Genomic DNA, 25886 nt, shown 5'->3' on the forward strand with positions numbered 1-25886 from the left:
GATTGCGATTTTGTGCAGGCCGAGGGGGTGAGAGGTTGAAGGATCGATTGGTTTTAAAGAAGTTATCTTGGTTTCCTTCTCAGGTTTCCTGCTGACTAAAGTTTAAAAAAGTATGTGCGACAAATAATCGAATATATAGTCAGTCCAACTAATTTTGCAGGTTTTCCTTCTCAGGATACTTAAAGAAAATCTCTGCTACGTGTTGTGACATATAAGATTTTCGAAATTTCTTTTCTACGAGTGTTTGCGATGATCCGCGTTTACATAATCACATCACTTACCTCGGTGAATCCTGATTCGTACCTCTCCCACTAACAACTATCCCTCCCACGATAATCGCTAGGGAACCACGCTATTGAGGCGACCCTTCTGGCCTTCGGGCGGTGATTATCATACTAACATTCCTTCCCTTTCGCTGGTGACTGTAAGGACGTGCCCAGCGTCGTTATTGACCATTTAAAGCTCGAATCACCGAAAATTGCACAACGAGAATGATTTGCTAGTCCCAAGCGTCATTCTGTGTGTTCTTTGTGCAATTTGGTTGGTTCAGGTCAATCACGGAGAGCAACTTCGAATTGTACAGTCTACCCAAGCTCAAACTCAAGCTCAATTTTTATTTAAATGCATTCGTATGTGTTGTTTTTTCCACATGTAACGTAATTTTTTTCCTGAAGTTTTAAGAAGATTGCGCAGAAAATATTTTTTTGGCCTTTGGGCATTTTTAATTTAGAAACCCAGTACTGCTCCGATATTTATTTAAATTTTGTTTTTTTATTTGTCCAAATTTTGTCGGTATATTTAGAGCACTGCGCTGTACATAGATTTTTTTTTTCTCATATCTTAAATATATGAGATTATCTTTACATTGGTTTAGGAAAAAAATTGCACCACATGTAGAAAAAAAGACACATGCGAACGCATTTAAATAAAAATTAGTGCAGAAGTGGGTTACATTTTTTCAAAATTTCGAAATGCCAGAAAATATATAATTTTTTTTTGTACCGCATATTTATTTTTTTTTATTATTACATTTTTTGATGAAAAAATAGTTTGAAGGTATTTATCGATACACCTTAGTAAGATGTACTTTCAGTATTTTTGAATATTTTTGTCTCAAAGCTATTGAAAATGGCGTGGAAAAAAACGAAAATGTGCATTTTTCACCATAGATCCTACGATGAACCATATAAGGACTAAAATATATGGTACTACTGCCAACATGTTTTATTTAGTACCCTATACGATATTTTCCATACAGCTGGTGATTTGGTTTGGGGGCACTTTTTACTCCCGTACCCGGCCAGGTGCTTTGATTTTCCATAAAAAACGAAAAAAGATTGAATAACAAGGGTTGATTGTGGGGGGTGATACCGAAGACATCCGCATACCAGCCAATACGCTCGAAAAAGTAACTCAAATTTCACGTGACCAACATTTACATGAAATTATCTTGAAAAAATAAATAGCAAGGATTGATGTTTATCTCTAAATAATAATTTTCATATTTTTTTCATTCGTACTGTTTGTTTTCTGGTTATTAAAAACCAAACGCTTGTTTTATAACACTTGAATTTATGATCTGCAAATGCAGCATATGAATTGATATTCCAGAGGAGAGAAGGGTATTTGTTATTTTTATGACAAACCAGATATTAACGACTGTGCATCGCCATCAGGACTAAGCTAAGATTACTATCGTGAGAACGTTTTATTTGATGTACGCGTGTGTTGATGGCAGGCGCTGATTCATTACTCCAGGAGTAAATACACCCTTCTATATTCTATTGGATTTTTAAATCATGGTCAAATTTTGATTCAAGTGTCTTGTGGAGTGTAAACAGGAAGACTGTTTTACCGTTGATCCTAAACGTAGCCCGCATCTTCATCGCTGACACGTTAATTTCTCCACTGTGTGGACCTAGTTTCCTCCAGCAGAAGTGCTTACCAGACGAATCAAAAATCATCATCAGCATGGTCACTGACCTCCGGCCAAGTACAAATGTGCAAAAGCTGGCTCGTTTTTTAAACCTTTTCTCCTCACTTATTCTTCTTAGATTCTCAGTTCTGTCTAGTTGTGTTCTCCTTCTTCCACAGCTTCTAATGTCGAGAGAGAGAGCATTTTCAGTACCGCAATTCGCGCGCCCGTTTGACAGTAAAGTAACGAGCAGCAGCAGCAGCAGCAAATGGGGGTGCTATTCTCCTTATGCTGCGTGTTTGCTCTACTCCCATGTTTTTGTTCATGTCTCAGTGTCTCTTCTGTTCCGCGCGTACAACTCTCCCCAGTGGACAGCGTAATTGATGCTGCGGATTACATAGATGAGATGGGAAGAATTTTGTATTTATTGATACTGGGTGTGTGTGTGTGTGTGCTGCTGGAGCATCTTTCATCAGCGGTGTAGGTTTACTGTTTATGGTTCTTTAAAAGAATCATTTTATAATATTTTCATGCTAATTGGATCTGGTAATGATCCAATTATTTTACCACTTCACACGTTTCTTCATCGCTTAATCGAGATTTGAGTGTATATTCGAAATTATGATAATGTTCTTAATTGCTAGATTATTAGTGTAATAGCATAGATTGTGAAAGTAACGTGAGTGTAATGTCAAACATTTCTTTGTCGGAAGTGTTAGCATCCTAAACCCGACGTGACGGGTTCAAAGTCCATTCTGTGCGGTCACGACCATTAGCTGCTAAGATGATTATAATAACAAAATACTCCGCTTGAAACCTAAATTAGTCATACTGCCTAGTCTACCTGGGTTATGCACGGCAGCAGCCCATCTCTAATATTGGAGCTATCGTGAGCTAGTTCACACGCGCTGACACATGAGACTCTGTCTCATCGCTGGGGCGCGAGCGCTGGTCCACACGCGTAGCCACACGAGCCTGGCCTCATTGAGTTAATATTCTATTCAACAGGGAACGAACTCTTCGGCTATTACCATGCTTCGCCCCATGAAATCTTTAACGGGTTTTCTCCAGAAATGCAGATTGTAGTGACGGCCCAAACAAAGCAGAAAGTATAGTGAGTCCGAAGCACATCTGACCACGGCACGCGTCTCATCTTGATGCCACACTAGAGCCGCAGACATTCCGAAGTTCATCACAGAATGATGGGCACTCACAGAGAAGAAGAGTTTTGCAGATCATCGCAGGAGCAGTGAGTATCTTCTCCGGAGTGGTGATGAAGAAAAATGGCTCTCTTTCTTGTGACTTCGAGTACCTTGGTGAACACACTCGCAACAATACTTGCGAATATAGATGCTCGATGTCCAATGCCAAGTTCATTGCTGCTGATCATACTATCTAGAGCAGGGTTTCTCAAAGTGGTCGACCCCTTGGGGTCGATCTCGGTTTCCAAGGGGTCGACACAAACGAAAATTGATTTTGGGGGTCGACGAAGTCTAAAAATCGACCCCTATTAATTAATACTCGTTCTCATTTGAAAATTTCACGATGTTGTATAAGTTGTATTACGTGAAGCAATTTGTTACAATAATGACTAATATTTAAGTAAAACGAATGAAGCCATGATCACATTCATGTCCAAACAAACATAACAAGCTTGCACTTAGATTGCAAGTTGTTTGCAAAATAAGATGAATTCATTGTGAACAATGCGCTGAGCTACCAAATTCGGATCATTTTGGTTCACCACCAAACATACCTTGTTCATGAAGGACCTCGCTCCAATGTAGCATTGCCATGCGACAGAATGAGGATCTCATTGACAAAGTCAGACAAGTTTGTATATTATTTTCCCGTTGCGCCTACGAGTTTCTTCACCCACAAAAGGACCAAACGTTCTTCTTTTCGACGATAGTTTTTTAGCATATCGCACGAACCAAAAGTATCACAAAACTCGAGGAATTCCTGATTAGTTTTGTTCGCCACGGTACCACTGATTCTATTTTGCTGGACGAAATGTTCAAGAGCGAAATTCATACGCTGTTTTGCAAACAATAAACGCTGGATACAAGAAATATATCGTGTCGTGTCTTTGTCGTGGATACGACAAAGGTGATCGTTTCTTTTTTTTTCGGAGAAATTAAATATAGTACTCTTTACAGTTCTGTCAAAAATCAAGATATTTATCTCATAAACTTGATTATTTCCACAACACCGTTGATTGCAACTTTTACAGCGAATCCTAAATCAATTTCAGTCGCTGCTTATCACAAACAAATCATCGGAAAGATCGACGTTTATAAGGGACTTCAGATTCCCTCTCAAAAGTGCTAGCTTGATCAATTTAATCATTACTGGTTTGAAAGGGTTCGTCAGTTCGAATAGAAAAGATGCTATAAGCTCGTCACTCTGAAAGCTCTTCATAAATGGTTGAACTGCAGCAGCTGATGTTAAGAAAAGCCCTCAGCAATTTATCCTCGAAAGCCACTGCAACTACTCCTAAGGTACTGGCTGTGAAAACAGCAGCAAAGCTCCTACGGAAATCTGGATGTGTATCTTTGTACTTAGGAACGTAAGTTTGTTTGTGCAGCATGTCAAGGGCAATTTATACCAACGGTTGGTTTTCGATCCATTTTACTCCGCAAAACTTCAGCCGATCCAATAGTTCAAGAATACTCCGCACATCTTTACGGAACGTTCTCAAACAGGCTATACAAGCACTGGAGGAATTCATCAATTTTCCAAACAGTTTTTTTCATTCCTTCTTTGAATGAATTGTCAAAACCTGCAAACTGCAGCTACCTATATTCGTGAGCTCTTAGTTTTGGTTGCTTCGGATTTCACGAATTTTTTCATTCAACTGCTTCACTACTCTCCTGTTAACATGGGGACCGTCAATTACGAGTTGACCCACTTCAAACTAGCTTCAAAATATTTCTTCAATCCGTCGAACAAGTCCAGTGCACGCTTTGAGCTTAGAAAAGCTGAGCCAATGTACTTGGATTCCACTGTTCCCTTCGTTACATTCCAGTAACGGACGCTAACATCCATCTGTTGCTTTTGTGAAATTTTATTTAACGTTTCGTTGAATCCGATAACGATATCCTTGCAATTTTCTAGTAAACGAAGGATGCCATTCAAAAAATATGGCACAATATCGTATGCAATTTGGTACCATTCCACTGTCCGGAAATATATGCGGGAAGAGCTTAGCATTAGAGCACTAGAGTTTCATTGTTTTTCGTTGTTCGTTGAATCTTCTTTGGCAGCACCTATTTTCATTTTTATTATTTTTATTATTTTTGGTAATTGATTTCTTAATACTCACGTTTTTCAACAGCCTGAATTATAAATTAATCGAAAGAAATGGTGTAATTCTTTATGGTAGTGTTTGTTGGAAGATGAAAAATCAATCTTGCTCCGACTAGAGACTCTGACTGTAGACGGGACTCAAGTGTCGACGAAAACTCCGTTGATTCTCTGATTGAAAATCATTGTATATAAAACATACAAGAGCACTACATTCAAATAACAATTGAAAACATTATTCCTTCTGATTTTTTCTGGTTTTAAATGAAAATTCCTGGTTTTACTAGTTTTCTTGCTTGAGTTTCCACCCTGAATGATAAGACACTCATCGACTAATTTAATTCAAGAGATTACAACGTGATTACACAGTGAAAGTGAACTTAAATGAAGTGATTAAAAATAATTTAAAAAAGCGTAGCGTTCAGGATACTTGTCACCGAAAATTATGAATGTTAGGTTTCCTTGGTTTCCGTTTTTTACGTTGATTGGTGCCTTATGCAAATTTTCTATACAAAACTGTTCATTCGCCACATTAATTTGATGCAAGGTGCGGCTACTTGATGAGTTTCCCCAACACAGATTTCAATGGGCTTGGAGAAATCGGCATTGCGAAATAGATGCAAGATGCGTGTACTTTCGTACTCGCATGCGTTTCTGCAGACCGGAAAGAGTTCCCCAACACAGACTTCAAAACCAGGTAATCTGGAGAAATCGGCATTGCATTTTACACTTGGGAATATGTGCAGACTTCAAATGCGGTATGGCTTCAAGGCTTGCAACAAAGAAAGTAATCTTTTCACAATATATGAATTGACCTAAATTGGGATTTGTTCGCATCTGAATTCGGAAATGGTTTCATTTAATCACGGGTTTAATCAATAATTTAATCAATACACTCAAATGTCTACTAAGCCATAGGTAGTCCTACGTCAACTTGCGGTTGTATTTTAGGTATAACCCATCCATAGTTTTTGATGTAGGATTACGTTTTTCCGGAACATATTTTTATCTATACTTTTAAAGTTAGTTAGTTTCAAAAATTAATTACCTATTTAAGTATTTGTAAGTAATGTGCATTTAAAAATTATTAGTTACACTTTATAATTACTGAATTTCATGTATATATTTTTTTTGTTGAATTTTAATAAGAAAATAAGGTTAAGTTCTCTCATTTCATCAACCGCAAAGTTTTTAAATTGATAAGTAGTATGTATGAATAAGAAAAAAAACTAGAGATTTTCAAAGAAATTTTGCCATGGGGGTCTTCGGTATCACTTCATTCTGGTAAAGGGGTCTATCGCCCAAAATAGTTTGAGAACGCCTGATCTAGAGGTTTAAGAAGAAAGATAGAAGCGAAGGAACGACCAATCCGAAAATAGATCCACTTTCCTATGTTTGGAAAATCTTTTTTGACGGTACCTCTGGTCGAAGTTGAATTCATTTTCATGCGGGTTATTTATATTGAATGTTTTTGAATGTGGTTATCTTTTTTGTTGTGTTGAATGTAGGGGAGATGGGGGTAAGACGGACCCCCGTGGCCGAGTGGTTAGCGTCATAACTAACATGCCGGGTGTTCGGGTTCGATTCCCGTTCTGGTCGGGGGAATTTTTCGTCAAAGAAATTTCCTCCGACTTGCACTGTGATCACGCGTATTCTAGAGCTTGCCACTCAGAATGCATTCAAGGCGTGTTATTTGGCATAGAAATCTCAACTGAGTACTAATATAAATGACGCAAGTAATACTACGTTGAGACGGCGAAGTTCCTCTAGGAACGTTAGTGCCATTGAAGAAGAAAAAGGGTAAGACGGACATGGTAAGGAAAACTTCAATTGTATCTTGTTTTCCAAACTTAAAAGCAGTTTCTTACAGTTCAATATACTGGTTATCGAAAAAATTGGCCAAATGTTCTATAAAAATGTGTTTTTCCATGTTTTTTACTGAAATTAAATCAAGCCGAAAAGTAGAACATTTTTATCGATGCGGGTATAATGGACATGTAGTGGGGGGAATATGGACAGGTCAATAATATACGAAGCGTAGAAGTTTTTCGCTCGCGAGAGGAATAATTTCGCTCTCTCTTAGTGTTTGTGTGTCCAGTAACTGAAATAGAACAAAAAGAGAAAGCGATATAAAAATGAGTTCAATATTATTCCCTTCACTTTCCATCATGCAGTGTCCATTTCGACCCCACCAGTGCAATTATTTCAATAATTCAAATTTACCACTTACGAAAGAATTTACTTTTCCGTACATACCTAATACCGCTTCTCTGTCAACTCACAAAACGAAATATAATCGTCAACGAATTCAATATTGCAATTAAATCACTCAAAATGCTCAATATCGAAGCCGCAAAAATTACATCCACACGCGGAATGTTTGATTTTCGGTTTTTGTTTCCCTATTTCACTTTTGATCAGTATTCCTTGTCATAGGATGGTTTAAACATTCTAGAATAGCATGTAGAAGGGTATCCCATCAGCAGAAATTTGAAATTCATAATGCAACTATACAAATCAATCACCTGTCCATCATACCCCCACTGTCCGTCTTACCCGCGGCTTCCCTATACTTTTTTACGTATTAACGTCACCGGGATTCAATAGATAGCAATTTTATTTTTCGCACGGGCCCTCAGTTATCTTTTGTTTTGTTGTTGTCATGTTGTTTGTAATGTTTTGTAATTTTTTAGTGTTACGAAAAAGCGTATTTGATATTTGCGGTATTTACGTATGAACGCCACTGGAGCGTCACGCATTTTCAAAGCAAAAATTAACCGGACAAACGTAATGCACCAAGCAAATAGATGCCGTCCGACGCTCGCTAATGCCCAGTCTGACCAAACTAAAGGATTTTATCATATGTTTCAAACTAACCGGTCAATTGGTGCAACTAAGGTTTGCTTGCAAGAGGTCGCCGCTTCCGGCCCGCGGATTGCGTCACCTTGACAGCTTGGGGCCGCCTCCGTTCCTCATGCTCCTTAATAGGGTACTTCATCTCCATTACTTCAAAGAATAAATTTCACTACAAAAAAAATCATAATGAAAATTGCACTTTGATGACTTTCATACGTAAATACCACAAAACCCAAATACGCATTCTCGTAGCACTAAAATAACAAAACATGGCAAACAACAAGACAACAACAATACAAATAATAACTGAGTGTCCGAGCGAACAATAAAATTGATCTCTATTGTTTTTCGGCTCCGGTGGGGTTAACATGCAAGTACCAAAGTCTTTCATCTTCCGTTTCAACTCTGGATTTTCTAGAAGTCATACGTAGAGATTGACTAATACTATAATATTCTTGTCAATAGAGAATGGAATCGGAAACCATTAAAGAAGTAAGAAACTATAGTCTGCATTCAGTGATTGATCTTGTAATATAACAGCCATTCCATACCAAATCAATATAGTGGTTCTCAGATTCTCATCAAAGTTGGTAGTTTTGTTCCTTATCGCAAAATATTAGTTCCGTATTTTTTCTTTTTTTTTTTTTTGTTAGGGTCACCATTTCGATTTTAGGGTGGTCCGAAAGATTATGTTTTCCCATTTTTTCCAAAAATTACTTTTTTTAAATTTAGTTTGAACCATAAGCATATATAATTCATATTTGAACCACTAAGCCGATTCAGATGACCGACATATCAACTTAAAGCCAATTAGGTAATCTTTTTTGAAAAAAATCTACACTTGCAAAAAAATTGGTTTTCGTTTTCGTAATTTTTTATGCAATTTTGATGCTGTTTTGTTTTATAGTTTACACGGATTCGGAACCAAGGTCGTTATATTTTTTATATATTTCGTTGGAAGCTGAGGATTTTTCACATGAAATATCAGAGATGTGTTCCTTTTTTTAAGTTATAATTTTTCAAAGTTAACTGATAGTTTTAAATATAATTTTTCCTCCTTCCTAAAATTATCATGTTTGTCATTGTTCGATACTTCTATGCGACTAGACTAGATCTATGCGAAAATAATTCTATTTATTGCAAGAGTAATGTTATTTCAAAGAAGACTAGCTTATTGACTTCAATTTAATTATATTAGGCTGTCAAAAAAAGTCCTGCGGTATTTTTTTTTAATTTTCATTTGTTCATAAAATTAGTTACAATCATCTGTTTTAAGTCAAATATGCGCCGTTTTGTTCGATGACTTGTTCCCAATGAGATGCCAACTTCATAATACCCCTGTTATAGAAGCTCGTTTCCTTATTGGCAAAAAACTCGGATAGCCAATTTTCACAGGCCACTTTTTTGTCTAACTTCTGACTACCTAGCTCGTTCGCCATGGACAAAAACAGGTGGTAGTCACTTGGTGCAAGGTCCGGACTATACGGCGGATGCAAAAGAACCTCTCATCCGAGCTCCCGGAGCTTCTGGCGCGTCACCAAAGAAGTGTGTGGCCTGGCGTTGTCCTGATGGAAGACAATGCGGCCTCTGTTTATCAAAGATGGCCTCTTCTTCATGAGTGCTACCTTCAAGCGGTCCAGTTGTTGGCAGTACAGGTCCGAATTGAGCGTTTGGCCATAGGGAAGCAGCTCATAATAGATTATTCCTTGACAATCCCACCAAACACACAGCAGAACCTTCCTGGCCGTTAATAAGGGCTTGGCCACCGTCTGAGCCGCTTCAGCGGGCTTCGACCACGACCGTTTGCGCTTCACGTTGTCGTAAGTGACCCACTTTTCATCGCCAGTCACCATCCGCTTCAGAAACGGGTCGATTTTGTTGCGATTCACATGCGTCGATACGGTCAAAGATGTTTTTTTGCGTCAACGTGTGTGGCACCCATACATTGAGATTCTTTGTGAATCCAAGCTTCTTCAAATGGTTAATAACGGTTTGATGACTTATCTCCAGCTCTTGACCGATGCTACGGCTGCGACTATGCCGGTCTTTCTCGGCTAATTCAGCGATTTTGTCGCAATTTTCGACGACAGGCCTTCCGGAGCGTGGCGCATCTTCGACGACCTCTACACCAGAACGAAAACGTTGAAACCATCGTTGATAAGAATAGTCCGGTAATGATCTTATGCATTATCTATATATATGAAAATGGACCCCTCCCCCCTCTCTAAGGGGGGGCTACCATACAAATGGAACACAAATTTCTGCATTACTCGAGAATTAATCAAGCAAATGGAACCAAATAAGGCATATTGAGGTTTTAGGGTGCAATAAATGTTCCAAGGTAGATAGACTCTCCACTCCCCTCTCTAAGGGGGGGCTGCCTTACAAATGAAACACAAATTTCTGCATAACCCGAGAACTAATCAAGGAAATGGAACCAAATTAGGCTTATGGAGGATTTAGGGTGCAATAAATGTTTCTATGATGGTTAGACTCTCCACCCCCTCTCTAAGGGGGGGCTGCCATACAAATGATACACAAATGTCTGCATTACTCACGAATTAATCAAGCAAATTAAACCAAATTTAGCATGTGGAGGTTTTAGGGTGCAATAAATGTTTCTACGATGGTTAGTGTTGTGGACAACTCTATTTTGCCGCGCTTCGGATACGTTGTTCATCCGACGCAGCTTAGACCGCAGGGCTCGCACATGACAGCATGTCTGTCACTGAGCGATGCTGGAGATGCGCATACATGTGTTTTTATTGCGGTTGTCACCTGTTGTTGTTTTACATTGTTATTGTTGTGGATCGAGTCCTTGTTGAACGACCATCATAAAATCGTATCGTTTAGTCATGTCGTGAATAAAGAAAAGAAAGTGGAGTGAAAGTGCGATGGCGAGCAACGACGACGGGCAGAATAGTGTTGACCCCACGGGTGTGATAAATAATCAACGGCAACAGAATCAGCCGATTATCCCCGTGCCGGCGGTCCACTATCAGCAGCAATATATTCCCGTCTCTGCCGCCCAGCAGCAGCAGTACGCACCTTTCCTGCCCCACCAACCGCAGGCACAAGTCGGTAGCGATGTGTTCGTGCAAATTTTGCAAATGATGCAGCAGCAGCACCGAGAGATGATGACCCAGCTGATTCAACAGCAGCAGCAAAGGGATGAGAAGCATGAGCGCTCTCTCCGTACAATCGCATCGTCCATCAACGTGCAGGTACCACCGAATCCGGAGCAGATTCTTGACTCTTTAGCCGGCAACATCAAGGAATTCCGGTTCGAGACCGACTCCAAAGTGACGTTTGCGGCTTGGTACTCGAGATACGACGATCTCTTCGAGAAGGACGCTGCTAGATTGGACGGAGAAGCAAAAGTTCGTCTTCTTTTGTGAAAGCTGGGTGCATCAAAGCACGAACGGTATGTAAGCTATATTTTACCGAAACTCCCGAAAAATTTTAGTTTCTTGGAAACCGTGGCTAGGCTCAAGAGCCTGTTCGGAGCTAGAGAATCGGTAATCAGCCGTCGCTACCGATGCCTGCAGATAGCGAAAAATCCTGCAGAGGACCATTTGGCATTCGCTTGCCGCGTAAACAAGGCTTGCGTGGAGTTTGAGCTGGGTAAGCTCTCGGAGGAGCAATTCAAGTGCTTGGTCTAGGTGTGTGGTTTGAAATCGGAGAACGACGTCGAGATTCGCACCCGCCTCCTCACGAAAACAGAAGAGAGAAATGACGTGACGTTGGAGCAACTTTCGGAGGAGTGCCAGCGGTTGTACAACCTGAAGCACGACAGCGCCATGATCGAATCTCCGACCACGTACGACCAAGTACAAGCGATAAGAAAATTTGGTGGGAAGCGGTACGAAAAGCGTGACCGTGAGTCACCGAAACATCCTTCCAGTGACACCGGGAGGAAACCAAATTCGCCATGTTGGTTTTGCGGTGGATTCCACTACGTTCGGGACTGCAAATACAAGAACCACAAGTGTTGTGGCCAGTTCGGGCATCGTGTGGGGTACTGTGCCAGTGCCAAATTCCGAAAAACTGGAAGGAGGCGCAGGAAGCAACCAGTGTCCGCCAAGGTGGTGGTCGTCGATGTGTGCAGTGTGCAGCAACGACGCAGATATGTCTCCGTAGGCCTTTCCGTCTGCAACCAGTCGTCAACAACTCGACACCGCCTCAGACATCACCGTCATTAGCAGGGAGATTTGGCGGAGCATTGGCAGTCCTGCGTTATCGTCAGCAACGTTGAAGGCGAAGACGGCATCTGGCAGCATACTATCGCTCGATGGGGAGTTCGAGTGCGACGTCACCATCGGAAGCAGTACACGACGTGAGCTCATCCGTGTCACCGAGAAGCAGCTGCAGTTACTCGGATCCGATTTGGTCGAACAGTTCTGAACTTGAAATCAACTTGAATGAACTTGCTCATAGTAAGAAAACGTGAATGTTCGAAGGTATTGATAACAAAAAACAAATTTCTGGCGGGACGAAGTTTGCCGGGTCAGCTAGTATTCAATAAATATTCCACGCTACTAACATTAATTTATAAAGGAAAAAACGCTGTAGAAATTTAATTTTTAGGAATTATATCTTCAGCTTTCGCTTATAATCAGATAAGAGTGTATAGATCACGTTGGCCATGCTTCACTGTCAATTTTTCGTTAATTTGGAAAAATGTCGTCGAACGAAAAAGAGCGTCGTGAATTAATCCTGCGCACTCATTTCGAGAATCCGGAGTTGTCACATCGGGACATCGGTAAGATGCTGGGAATCGTCCAATCCACGGTCAGCAGAGTACTATAACGATACTTCGAGAACCTAACAATCGACCGGAAGGTGAAGAACGGCAAAAATGGATGCTCCGTCAGTGAAAAAGATCACAAGCGCGTAGTTAAGCAGTTTAGACGTGATCCGAGAAGTTCGGTCCGGGATGTCGCCAATAAGCTGAATTTGTCAAGTTCATTCGTCCAGCGGACCAAGCAGCGGGAGGGCCTGCGTACATACAAGGTTCAGAAGGCTCCTAACCGCGACGAAAGGCAAAACATGGTGGGGAAGACGCGAGCCCGGAAGCTGTACACCGAAATGCTGACGAAGCCGCATTGCCTGGTAATGGACGACGAAACCTACGTCAAAGCGGACTTTCGTCAGCTGCCGGGCCTGTTGTTCTTCTCCGCAGAGGACAAATTCAGCGTTCCGGAGGAGATTCGCAAGCAGAAACTATCCAAGTTTGCCAAAAAGTACATGGTGTGGCATGCGATCTGCTCTTGCGGAAAGCGGAGTGCCCCCTTCGTGATGACCGGCACGGTAAACGGGCAGGTTTACCTTAAGGAGTGCCTACAGAAGCGCTTACTACCACTATTGAAGCAGCACGAGGGCCCGTCCATCTTCTGGCCGGATCTCGCTTCGTGCCACTATTCAAAGGACGTGTTGGAGTGGTACGAAGCCAACGGGGTCACCTTCGTGCCAAAGGAAATGAACCCGCCCAACGCGCCGGAGCTTCGCCCAATAGAGAAATATTGGGCGATTATGAAGCAGGCCCTCCGGAAGAACCCAAAAGTTGTCAAATCGGAGGCGGGCTTCAAGAGAAAATGGATTTCTGTTAAAAAAAAACTACAACCTGACGTTGTACAGAACCTTATGGACGGGGTAAAGAGGAAGGTGCGAGCATACGGGCTTGGGCTCGAAGTATGAATAAAAAGAAAATGCCAAAAGTTGTTTAATAGTTTTTATTTTACTGTCTAAAATTTTCAAAAGGATCGGTCTACCGGGCGAATTTCTACAGCGTTTTTTCCGTGATGCAATTTGATGTGACACACCCTATACATTACTTTCAATAATATTCTAGAATATGAAAAAAGGCACTTGTCGAAAAAAGTTACTCCTATACTCGCATCGATGTGTCAGACCGAAAGTGTTAAAAAAGTGGCACACGTCCCCTTTGTATCAACACATGCGATACGCTAAACGATGACGAATAACGAAGCTAGAGAGAATCGCAAAGTCGTAGTGTTGATATTTTCTGAGAAATGAACGAATTATTGATTTCTCGGTCTGACAGACCAATACGCAAGTATAAGAGTGTTAAAAACCTAAATTCCCGGTATATGTTTGACAGAATGAACTTCTCAATGAAGGCCGCAGCTTCCGGCAGACATTTGGTACTGTATATCTCCCAACTCACCGCAAGCATCGGAGGACGAGAACAACGACTTCGACATTCCCTACTAGCTGATCGTCAACCTTAGAAGCATCTTCTTGGGGAACATGGTGTGGGTGATAAATTTGACCTCATCACTTTCCCCCTTGGTGGGGAATGTAAACAAGGTGTCTTGCCAGTCGTTGCCGTCTAGCGTTAAGTAGGTTTTGTCGTCCATTATGACCATGACGTCGCGCTCCGTTGGAAAAATGTTTCTCCCGAGCACCTTCAGCTGCTCATTCCGGGTGATTGCTTGCTGCTTTAACATGGCCGGAATCGACTGCCGCTTCCGCATAAAAATGTCCATTTTGACCAGATACGTTTTCATCGTTTGTCTTGCTGATCCTACCTACCGGTTCAATGTGCGGAACGATGAAGTTACTATGCTCTCGGTCTTCTTTTTTTGCTTCTGTTGCATTTTACGGTCATGCAGCACAGTCGGGCGGCCGGAACTTCGTTAGACGCTCTCGCCGTTTTTCAGAAAGAAGAGAATGTTGTAAATGCCGAATAGGCTCTGTTCGACGGACACGAAGGGCCTCACGATGTCCATTTTGTTCCGGGCCTATACGAAATTACAAAGCAAAGATCTCTTTTCTCAATTTCCGTTGACGACATTATGTCTCGTTTTCCGAGTTTGGGAGGTGACAATGACAATAATGGATTCTCAGGTGAAATGAGCATACTTTTTAAATAAAACAATATAAGTGAAATTTAACCTTTTCGCATTGAATATTTATTCTATATAAAAGAGTTACAGTCTGAATGAAAATGTCACTTGTTTTCCCCGAAACCATGTTCTTTCAGCTGGTGGTAACGATATCTCAGGATCTACTCGACCGATTTGATTGAATTTTTTTTCAACATGTAAAAATTATCTAAAGCGTTACATAGCCGTTTTCTGATATTCAGAACCGATACCACCAGCAAGGTACCAATTTTCAGACATCATCTACGCATTCAGCTGTCAACAGCGTAATAACCATTATTTGTGCACTCAAAAAATGGAAAATACATCTTCGAATATATTTTAAACAATAACCAAACTACCCGAACACATCCCTTTATTCTTTACATCCGAAAATCACTAAAATCATGAAAATTAATTCTCTTTCGACCTTCCAGACAGGGGTCCTCCCTTAAGACATCAACATGGACTCCATTTCCTAGATTCATTGAGTTTATTTTATTTTGAACAAAAATTGCGTCCATTAAGCAATGGCAAAATCACAAATCAAAAACAACGTGCGGAACTTCAGCCCTGTAGGGTCATTGTTTTGTCTTTCCCGAACTTTTCATCGCTGCCACCGGAGCCCCCGTGTGAGCCCAAAACCGCTCGCTCTTCACCAGAACAGAACACCACACAACTAAAACTGGTTCGGTGAGCCAGAAAGCAGCGCGACGACGCACACACTCCTCCGAGATCCATCGCACCGGAGGGCTATATGTTTTTCGCTAACCTATCGGGGGTCCAGAGATTGGTACTCCGCGCACGAAGAGGCGCGGGACTTTCTTCGTCTGCTCTTCCCCAGGTATTTCTGCCAGGTTCGCCAACCGATCGGGGCAAATGGACTGGATTAAGTTCGATGTTTATTTTGCTTTCCACCTTTTAGTCTGCGTTAAGATTCTCGCTAGAATGGATACCTGGTTCTGGTTCAGTCGTCGGATGTGAACGGTTCGCGATGTTTCGCGCGTTCGCGCTTCGAGTGCGTGTCGGTTAGGTGGCTAACATAAATGCAATTCTCGGAGGATGTGAAGAAGTGCATTGTGCTTGAATGTGAATTCTAACGCAAAAAAAAAGAGGAATTCCAATATAATCATGTGCCATGTTCGTGCCGCAAATAGTTCGTATAAATTTTGGTTATAGTTCGCCGTTTCGTTGTGCGTAGTCTTAGACAAGTAGCTATAAAATAACTTACATGAAAGAAGAAGCAAATATGGATGTCTATCAGCTGGATTCTCCTGGCGATGGACTGGATTCCAGCCTGGTGAAACTGGACGAGGATATAGCGGAGATGAGCTTTGACGCAGGATCTGAGTTCAACTTGCACTTCTTTGACACCCCCGAGGATTCTAACACCCAGAGTGGCATGAGTGATCACGATGAGTCGGTAGAATCAAGTTCACGAGAAACACCACCGAGTCCTGGATGTCCGCGGTTGCTTCCCCCACCACCACCGTTGGCGATTTCCGTGGGTCAGGATCCCATTTCCAGTACAATCATGCTGTCGAATTCACCCTCACCGATGACACTTGTGAATCCTGCCACTTGTTTGGTGATTACCTCCTCAGAGATGGCAAAAGTTTCTTCTAGCAGTTTCGAGCATCCCAGTGCGCACCAAAGGGGGAATGGTAACACGAGAGGTAATTTGTTTACAAATGATAAACTAAGACTTTGTCACAAAAAATACTATGGGTGAAATATTCGTATCATGTTTCTGATTTTTCATGTTTTTGATTCTTCTTGAATTGGGTTTTTTTTCCAATTCATTTTCTATTTCCGTGACTTGTTTTTTTGTTAGTTGGATTTTACATATTTCAGGGTAGATTTTTGTTAAAATGTAAATCTCCATAACACAAGCTTTCACTACAATCAATGAAACATCTCTGGGCTGACAACATTTCCGTTCCGTTCCGTCATTAAGGGGGTATCCTAGTGTAGAGGTATGATTTTCGGACGGTTTTTCGAGCTCCGAACAAATGAGACAGTTATTGTTATTTGTTCCAAAAAGTTACAAGCATGTGGAGTGGGCTGGGTCATGCGAGGAATAATTGAAGAATATTCATATCAAATTTTAAATAAATCGGTCCACTAGAACTTGAGATATCGTTTACAGCAACTTGAAAAAACGAATTCTGAGAAAAACGCGTTTGAAGTTTTGTGTCAAGAATTACTAGATTAGATACCACGTCACTAAAATTGTTATCAACTTGGTAAATAATGAAAATTAAAAAAAAAACGAATAGCTTTATGTGGCAAGCAGGACTTGACGATTTCGGAACTAAAAGATGGAAATGACCTTTTTACTTATACCGTTCACTTCAGTCAGAGTTATTTTCGATTGATCGCTCACGCGTACAAGAACATCGATTCTTTCGTGTGCTTTCCAAATTCAAACAAAACGCCAGCAGAAAAGAACGAAATTAATTCTTTTCTGCTGGCGTTTTGTTTGAATTTGGAAAGCACACCGTTGACGATTGAAACTGCTCGGATGGGCTATATTCATTATCATTGTCGAAGTGTTTCATTTCACATGAAAAAAGACGCTAGTTGCTTTCAATTGAAAGTCTCATTAGATTTTATTTCACTTAGCTAGATTTTCTTTGCATTGTGCAATAAGGTACGAAGACAGTCCAATAAGTACCTAGCCTACAAAAAAAAACAAAAATTTTGGAAAAGTGGCGGTTTATTTCTCAACATAGTCTCCTTTTAGCTCGATACACTTGACCCAGCGAAGCTCCAACTTCTTTAATCCATCTGAAAAATACTTTTTCTCGAGGTCTGCAGAGTAGGCCTCCGCGACGGCGATTACCTCCTCATTCGACTCAAATTTCTGCCCGGCGAGTGACTTTTTCAAGTTTGGTAACAAAAAAAAGTCGCACGGGGCCAAATCAGAAGAATACGGTGGATGCGGCAGCAGTTTGTAGTGCAATTCGACCAATTCGGTGGAATTTCCATTTTTTCCATTTTTCTAAAATCCGCGGACACGCCCGCTTCTACACACGGACAAAACAAAACTAAGATTTGGCTGAAATTTTGACAGTAGCCGTTTACGAGAATGTACTACACGATAAGTAATCTCTCATGCGATATTGACACCATCGTACGATGAGGCTATGTACTTAAAAAAGTCCAAAAACGTTGTGCCATGGCGTACACGATTCCCTTCTGGTTATCTGAAAATAAAAAAAAACGAACAGATTCTGAATCAGTAAAGATGCCGCTATCGCATGAACCTCGGACAAGTCAAAAATATCTTTTTTTGACAAAATGGCGGCTGTTTTAAAAACAAAATGCGGTTTAAAACGTTTTTTAATAGGTTTCCCGATTTTTTAAAACTAGTGAAATTTAAAACATGTCGTTTTTAGAGGTTTATGTGATAGAGAGCCTGCCGATTATATCCATATAAATTCGACATAAATCGGTTCAGTAGAACTTGAGATATCGTGCACGCCAGTTTGCAAAAAAAACTAGTTTCGAGAAAAACGCGTTTGAAGTTCATTATTATGGCCGTACCAGGTTAGGTACCACATCACAAAAATGGCTCTAACTCGATAAATAATAGGATTTTCTATAAGTCCTTTCTATGGTATATTCTTGAATGTCTAAACTATAAAGATATTGAGGAAAAATATATGAGTTTTCCAAATGTCTAGACTAGAATACTGCCTTAAAGAAGCTCGCTTACGACTAGCCCCATACATACAAATCAAGCGTCAAATTTCGTGGTATGGATACGTTCGTTATTCTTCGGTTCGTTTGACGTTATACTCGCACCGAGTAACTGACAACGTAAAAATGGGCCGCTTAGTGACCAGATGGACTCACTTAAGACGCCTTGTCTTTTTGTTGACCATGTAAATTAAAACTGACAAATTTGTTTTGTTCAAGCCAAAATCCACTTTGATGGGCAAAACATTTTTAACACTAACTATGATACATTTGGCTAACATAATATACTACATTTTCTCTTTGTGAAGAAACAACGTAACCGTATTCCAAAATATGTTTTCGGTGTAGCGTCGACCGCGGGCGACTGAGCCCACCATATTCTGGAATTCCTCGTGTACAAAGAGAGCGGCCGTTTCCTTTGAATAACCGTAACTTTTAAATAAAAAGTAACTTGCAGTTTGACTATCCATGCATTCATGCGTTGTAGACTTCATCATGATCATAGAAACAGAGATGTCAACCTTCCTGATTTTTCAGGATTTCTCAGAGTTTTTTGCACGTTCCCTGATATCTCAACAAACACTCAATTCTACCTGATTTTTCGAAAATAATCCTGATTTTTTCTGATTTTTGTGCTTTTTACTTTATCAAAATCGTCCGAAATGAATATACATCCAAAGTTAATTTTTAGCACATGTTATGGCATCCGGATTTATTGCATTAAATGAGCTGAAAAATAACAGAAAATGTTCTACTCCCCAATGCATGTATATCATTTGTATAATATATATGCTAGAGCCAATATGAGCGATCGAAACAGGAGACACATTTAAATGAAAGCATAGCATTGTTTTCGTTCGAGTGATATCCACTCCAAAATAATTAGAATAGAAAATAGTTAAAATAAACGGTTTCGAATGAAATGCAAATTCGACAGAATGCAAAATCGGGGGGAATAGGTTTCGTTTTCGGCGAGAAAGCAAACATATTAATGGGGGAAATATTGTGGAACAAAACTGTGCATATAAAATTGAATTTAAGTTTGTCTGTAACTATGACGCTTTCGTTTCCCCTAAAATTGGCACCAATTTTTTTCGCAATTCATCATGATTTCTTCCTGATTTTTGTTTTCATTCTTCCTGATTTTTGAAAATTATAGTTGGCATCCTGCATAGAACTCTTCAATGCGTTCGACGCCCCGTCAATCAGATATGGATGACACTCGTTTAAATTGAATATGATTTTCAAACGGTTATGATTTTTCGAAGTTAACATGTTTTTAGTTTTCGATCAATATTTCTATACGACTAGACTAGACTAGACGTATGTGACTATAATCCAATTAATTGGCAAGTGTCTTATTTTTTCAAAAAAGGCTAGTAAGCCTTAATTTGATATGTCGATCATCTGAATCGGTCCAGTAGTTCAAAAGTGATGATTTTTTGAAAAAAGTCATTTTTGGGAAAAAGAGGAAAAATGATTTTTTGGATCATCGGGTAGCTTTGAAAAATCATAACTCAAAAACGAAATAAAATGCCTCCCTGGTTTCGAGATATGTTATGTGAAAAATCTAAAATAAAATCGTGGGGTATTTGATGAAAAAATTAAATGAGGATAATAGAAATCCGACGTGCCCCACGATTTTATTTTAGTCACTTCAATGTCCTTGATTAATGAAGGAAGGGGTATGATAACTGCTAACTGCTACATGCCTCATTATTTTCTAGCTTGTAGTACATTATCTGTATTATTTTTATGTTCAATCACAAAGAAACCGTTTAACTTAAAAAGGTTTTTTTATATTTGTTGTATTAGAAATAATTTGAATGAATAGGTACCTAAATATAAATTTAGAATATATAGAAAATCAATAAAAGAAAAAAAAAATAATAATAATAATTTTGATGCAATTTATAATTGGGATGGTTTGTCCCACTGCACAATGGTCCAGGAGATGCATTTAAGTGGAAATTAGCATTTAGAGCTCGACAGTTATTCTCTAGACAAAAACTGTCCTAGACAAAGTTGTTACATATGATAGAGCGCTCATTTTTATGTTATCAAAAATAGGGTGACCAACATTTTCGATGGAATAAAAAATATAATTTTCTTATCTTTAGAGATAGAGGCAAACATAGTTCGACAATGTTGTAGACCCAGTTATTTGAGAAATCTTTGTAGAACAAAGTTTTTATCTATCTATTAAAATAATCGATATAGCGCCTTTTTTCTATGTTACGTTAGGGTCACCATGAAAAAAACTGTTTTTTGCTCTAACTTTTATATTTCAAATTTTACATGCAAACTGTCTTCGAAATACTTTTAGAGCTTACTAATACAAACATTTTTCGATGCAGAACTTGTCGATATCTCAACTTCACTCAAAGTTATTGATATTTCTTCCCAAAAAATACGAAGACAGTTTGCATGTAAAATTTGAAATATAAAAGTTAGAGCAAAAAAATAGTTTTTTTCATGGTGACCCTAACGTAACATAGAAAAAAGGCGTTATATTCTCTATTTCAAGAGATAGAGAAAAACTTTGTATTACAAAGTTGTCTCAAATAATTGAAGCTACAACACTGTGGAACTCTATCTATAAAGATAAGAAAGTTAGATTTTTTATTTCATCGACAATTTTGGTCACTCTATTTTTGATAACATAAAAACGAGCGTTCTATCATGAGTAACAACTTTGTCTAAGACAGTGTTTGTCTAGAGAATAACTGTCGAGCTCTAAATGCTCTAAAATCTCTAAAATCTCTAAAATTTCCACTTAAATGCATCTCCTGGACCATTGTGCATTGTTACTTACAAAACCCATATTATATGAGATTGGCATACGTTTTGCTGTCAGTTTCTATGACGTTTGTCCTCAAATTAAAAAAAATATTGCTAACAGTTCGGCTGAAAAGTTAATAAGGTTGACGTTTGGATGGCACCTGCTGCAAAAACCTACTTGACTATCACAAAGCACCATCTTTCAATGGATACGTGTCAAAATTTGACAGTAATCGGTCGATTGGTTCGTGAGTTACAGCATGGAGAGTGAAGCAATTTTTGTTATTGTGAAAAAAATGAAAAAATTCGAATTTCGTGCATTGATAAAGCATTGCTTTTTGATGGGAAAAGATACAGTGCAAACCAAAGCATGGCTTAACAAACGATATCCGGACTCTGCTCCGGCAAAGTCAAAAAGCAATTCTTTATCAATACACGAAATTCGGATTTTTCCATTTTTTTCACAATAACAAAAATTGCTTCACTCTCCATGCTGTAACTCACGAACCAATCGACCGATTGCTGTCAAATTTTGACCCGTATCCATTGAAAGATGGTGCTTTGTGATAGTCAGGTAGATTTTTGCAAGAGGGGCCATCTAGATGTCAGCCTTATGAACTTTTCAGCCGAACTGTTAAATAATGTAAAAGTTGTCTACCAACGACCTTCTTTTAATAATCTATCCGCAAGTTGGACCCCGCAAGAAACTCATCCGAATTGCACTGGGCGTCAAACGTGTTAAAACTAGAACACCAACTCGTATTTCACATGTTCCACGATGTTGCATAAAAATTTCTCCAAACACAATGTGCTGGGTCCAGGTTGTTACGTTGGGTGTTGTGTCGAACGCAACGTGAGCAACGTCTCCCAGAGTGCTTCAATCACGATGAATAATTTGCACAGCAACGTAGTATTTCGTTAGAAGAGAATATCACAAATCTGCGTAACAGCAATGTCTGCATAATTCATAGTGGAAAACCTTAGGATAGTAACAGGCAGATGGACAGCAAAAGCTTCTTGCGATTTTCGTCATCCAGAATACCAAGCTGAATTCGTATGTGGGAAAAGTTGCTTTCGAAATGGTCGCTTGATAGTTAAAATTCGAACATTAAAAAATCTCAGTCTGAACTTCAACTACTGCTGAGTTGTTAAACATTCAACGACATACAGAAGAAAATAGAAGAATCTTACCAAGTATAAGATTCGATTGAGGTGAACTGATAAAGCTACAAGAAACGCTATCTATCGATGGATCTTCGAATGAGCGCGTTCTAATAGCCCAGCCATCGAGCGAAAAGGTACGAAGTTGGGATAAAGAACACGTCTCGGGATGATGGTCTCACAGAAAAAACATTTCTCTGCCTCGTCTCCTTCCAGTACATGGTACGTCTTAAGCCCTGGGGTCCTTCGTGATCGCTGTTAATGAATTATGATAGCGAGAAGAACTACATAGTACATTCTAGGGTGCTAATGGTAATTTCGCACAAAACACCACCATTTGAAACATCGAAGGTATCGGAATCGTATTAACAATGAATCAAATTACTCCAGAGCGCAAAACAACAGAAAAATGACGGGGATATTAACGTATCGATGACTCAGCAGTGATTCAAACATCACTGACATTAGAGCATCCATAAACATAGAGCAGCAAAAATACAATCACCATGATGCTGCTCTACATTTCCTTCTCGTGCCTGCTGTGGCATCTCCCGAGTGCGGTTGTAAATTGTTTCACGAATTGAGAAGCCCTCCGGCCAAAGGCTGATGACCTCCTGGCTCATGTGGCTACGTCTCTGGAGCATTCAGATATTTTTTCGTACTTCAAATCTAGCGGTACCGTTATACGTTTATGAGTTTATTAATAAGTATAATTTTACTTTTTATACTCCTCCATCCCGAAATCCCGAAAATAGATACATAACAGCGGGGAAACAAACGTCATAAATGATGATGATGTTGGATTAAAGAGGCTTTGAACTATTCAATTCATTCGCCTCTAGTCGTCATAAAGCGACACGAGCAAGTTAAAGAACACACAATCGATCTTGCGCGATAGGCACCAACAGTTCGAATGTGGATCCGTAAAATTTATGGCCTTTCAGACTTTCTTTCTTTAGTTTTCGTTTCCTAGATAATGAATAACTGCTTCGATTGATTGATAACCGTGTGTCACTTTCGGGAAGACTGTGCTTTTTTTCAGAGAAGAATGTTATAATAAGACGAGCATAATGGATTCGAACTTCGGGTGTTTTTTTCACATCTTATGATTCTATTATGACGACAATCAACACTTTGAATATTTTACGCCAAACGGTTTCATTGTCACAATTGATGATAAACGGAGCTATTCCTCGTGTATATTGCCAAGAATGATCAACAAATCATTTGGTAATCGATGAATAATCACCAAACAAAGAACCAAACTCGTTGGCGTTCGCTTTAAACGCTGTTTTACATCATCCACTGATCTTGAAATATGCTGGTTGCCACAGCAATAGCATAGGAGATGCCACCCGAAGAAAGTCGTCCAATGGCACCCATAAGAGGATAAACATACAGCGAGTCAAAAGGCAATGCAAGAAAGGAAGGCAAAAAACTAAATCGCGGTACAAAACGGGACAACCGAAGGAGGTACAAACCAAAACAAAGCAACGATCGTGAAAAAAAAAAGGCGAAGAAGGGAAACGAAAGGCACAGAGAGGAAAACAAACATAATAAGTTCAACGAACCTTTTACCGGCCAAGAATGCTACATATAGAGGTAAAGGTAAAGCAAACAACAAGGTAGCGACGAGAACGGACAAAAACTAAATACAAAAATACTGTACCGCAGTAGGCGATATCATGTTGATCAATGGATTTTAAATTAAAATATTTGCAAGTTTAATGCACCTCCGAACGATCGGTGACCGTCCGCTTGGGTACATACATTCATCGGGTGAGAGTTCGTGGAGGCAAAGAGGAAGAATCGTGCAGTGAGGGGAGGGAGGAGGGTAGAGTAGGTGTGGAGACGGGTTAGGAAAATAAGGAACAACGAACTGGAGCTCCAACGTAACCGTAAAGGTTAGGCTTCCGGAGTCAGCTGGAGCACGCGAGAAGTTCTTTCGACACAGCTGAGATATGAGCAGTTTTGCTGTGCTATATCCAGAAGACATACGTCAGCGATGATACAGGAGATGCTGTACTTTCAGACACCGTTCTCTTTCATGTCTTGGCATTTTTTTGTGGTATTATTGTTCGAAAGTTTGTACCCTTTCGGATTCTGCTACCGTACGATAAACTGATCGAAGTGTATGTTTGGATTGTTCGTCGGACTTTTTTTTAGATTGCACATGACCTCTCAATTCCTTTTCTAATTTTAGGATTGTTTTATGAATATATCGTTAGTAAAAATTATTATAATTGAGGGACTTAGAATGAAAGGGGTGTAAGTGATTTGATCGATTTCTCTACATCGACTCTCTCTTTGGGTCATAACTTAGCTGCAAATACCTCTCAATTACGATCATTCCCATTAGTTATTTCCAAATAAAAAAATAGCATAATACTGCAAAATTCAAACCTTCGTTTTATGTGCAACAATAAATTTTAAAATATGATACACAGTAAACATTGAAACTATATATTTTTCAATATTTTGGATCTACTTGACCAAAAATCATGAAAATTCATTATTTTTCGACCTTCCAGACAGGGATCCCCCCTCAAAAAAGGCTCATTCTTTTTAAAAAAAATCTAGATTGGTTTTTAAGATGGGCAGTCTGTTTTTTCGTTACGGATAAATTGAGTGTACTCCATTTCACGCTTTGGAATTCATAGTCATGTCTTCTGACAGCTGTCAAACTTGTGATTTGTTTCGTTTTTTGTTTATAATTTTACAAACAATTTTATAAAAAAAAGCGCAACATCCTGCAGCAGCGAAACGTTCTGAAGACAGGGATTTACAGGAGTTGTAGGAAGCAGACCCAACACAAACACAACAAACATTGGCAGAAACATTGAATATGTCCCGAACAGCAATTGGCCGTCGTTTGGAAATAATTGGAAAGATCCAGAAGCTGGAAAAATAGGTGCCCCACAAATTGAGAGAAAAGAGAATCGAGGAAGTAGGATTTGCATCGGATTGTTACTGACGACAAATAATGAATTTATTTCGAAAACCCTATGCGCACAAATCATGGTAAAGCAGTGGATGTGCTACTGCGAAGCCACATTTTTTTGCTGAAAGGCGATGCTTTTTTGTAATGTTCCATGAGACACTGATACCGGTTTGAACGGGGAATACAGATCGCAACGGTGAGTAAACGAAGGATTTCAACTTTGCACTAATGGAAAAAAGACTGGAATGAGCTTGAAGACACGATAAATTGATATTGAAGCATGACAACGCACCGGCGTACACCGCTAACAGCCGTGAAGGATGCAACAAAAACC

At 39.6% G+C, this 25886-nt stretch overlaps 1 protein-coding gene across 2 annotated transcripts in view; it reads left to right on the forward strand.

Annotated features, from left to right (window-relative positions):
- Positions 1–25886, forward strand: part of LOC129769120 (ecdysone-induced protein 78C) — a 101766-nt gene that overhangs the window by 23549 nt on the left and 52331 nt on the right. Inside the window, exon 1 of one of the 2 annotated variants that reach the window (XM_055771165.1) lies at positions 15877–16640. The exons of the other annotated variant lie outside the window; for it this stretch is intronic. Coding sequence (XP_055627140.1) covers positions 16196–16640 — 445 coding nt within the window. The 5' untranslated portion in view covers positions 15877–16195. Of the gene's footprint in view, positions 1–15876; positions 16641–25886 lie in introns of those variants that run through there. 2 annotated transcript variants of the gene reach the window in all.

This window comes from Toxorhynchites rutilus, chromosome 2 (assembly GCF_029784135.1).
Source record: "Toxorhynchites rutilus septentrionalis strain SRP chromosome 2, ASM2978413v1, whole genome shotgun sequence".
NCBI lineage: Eukaryota > Metazoa > Arthropoda > Insecta > Diptera > Culicidae > Toxorhynchites > Toxorhynchites rutilus.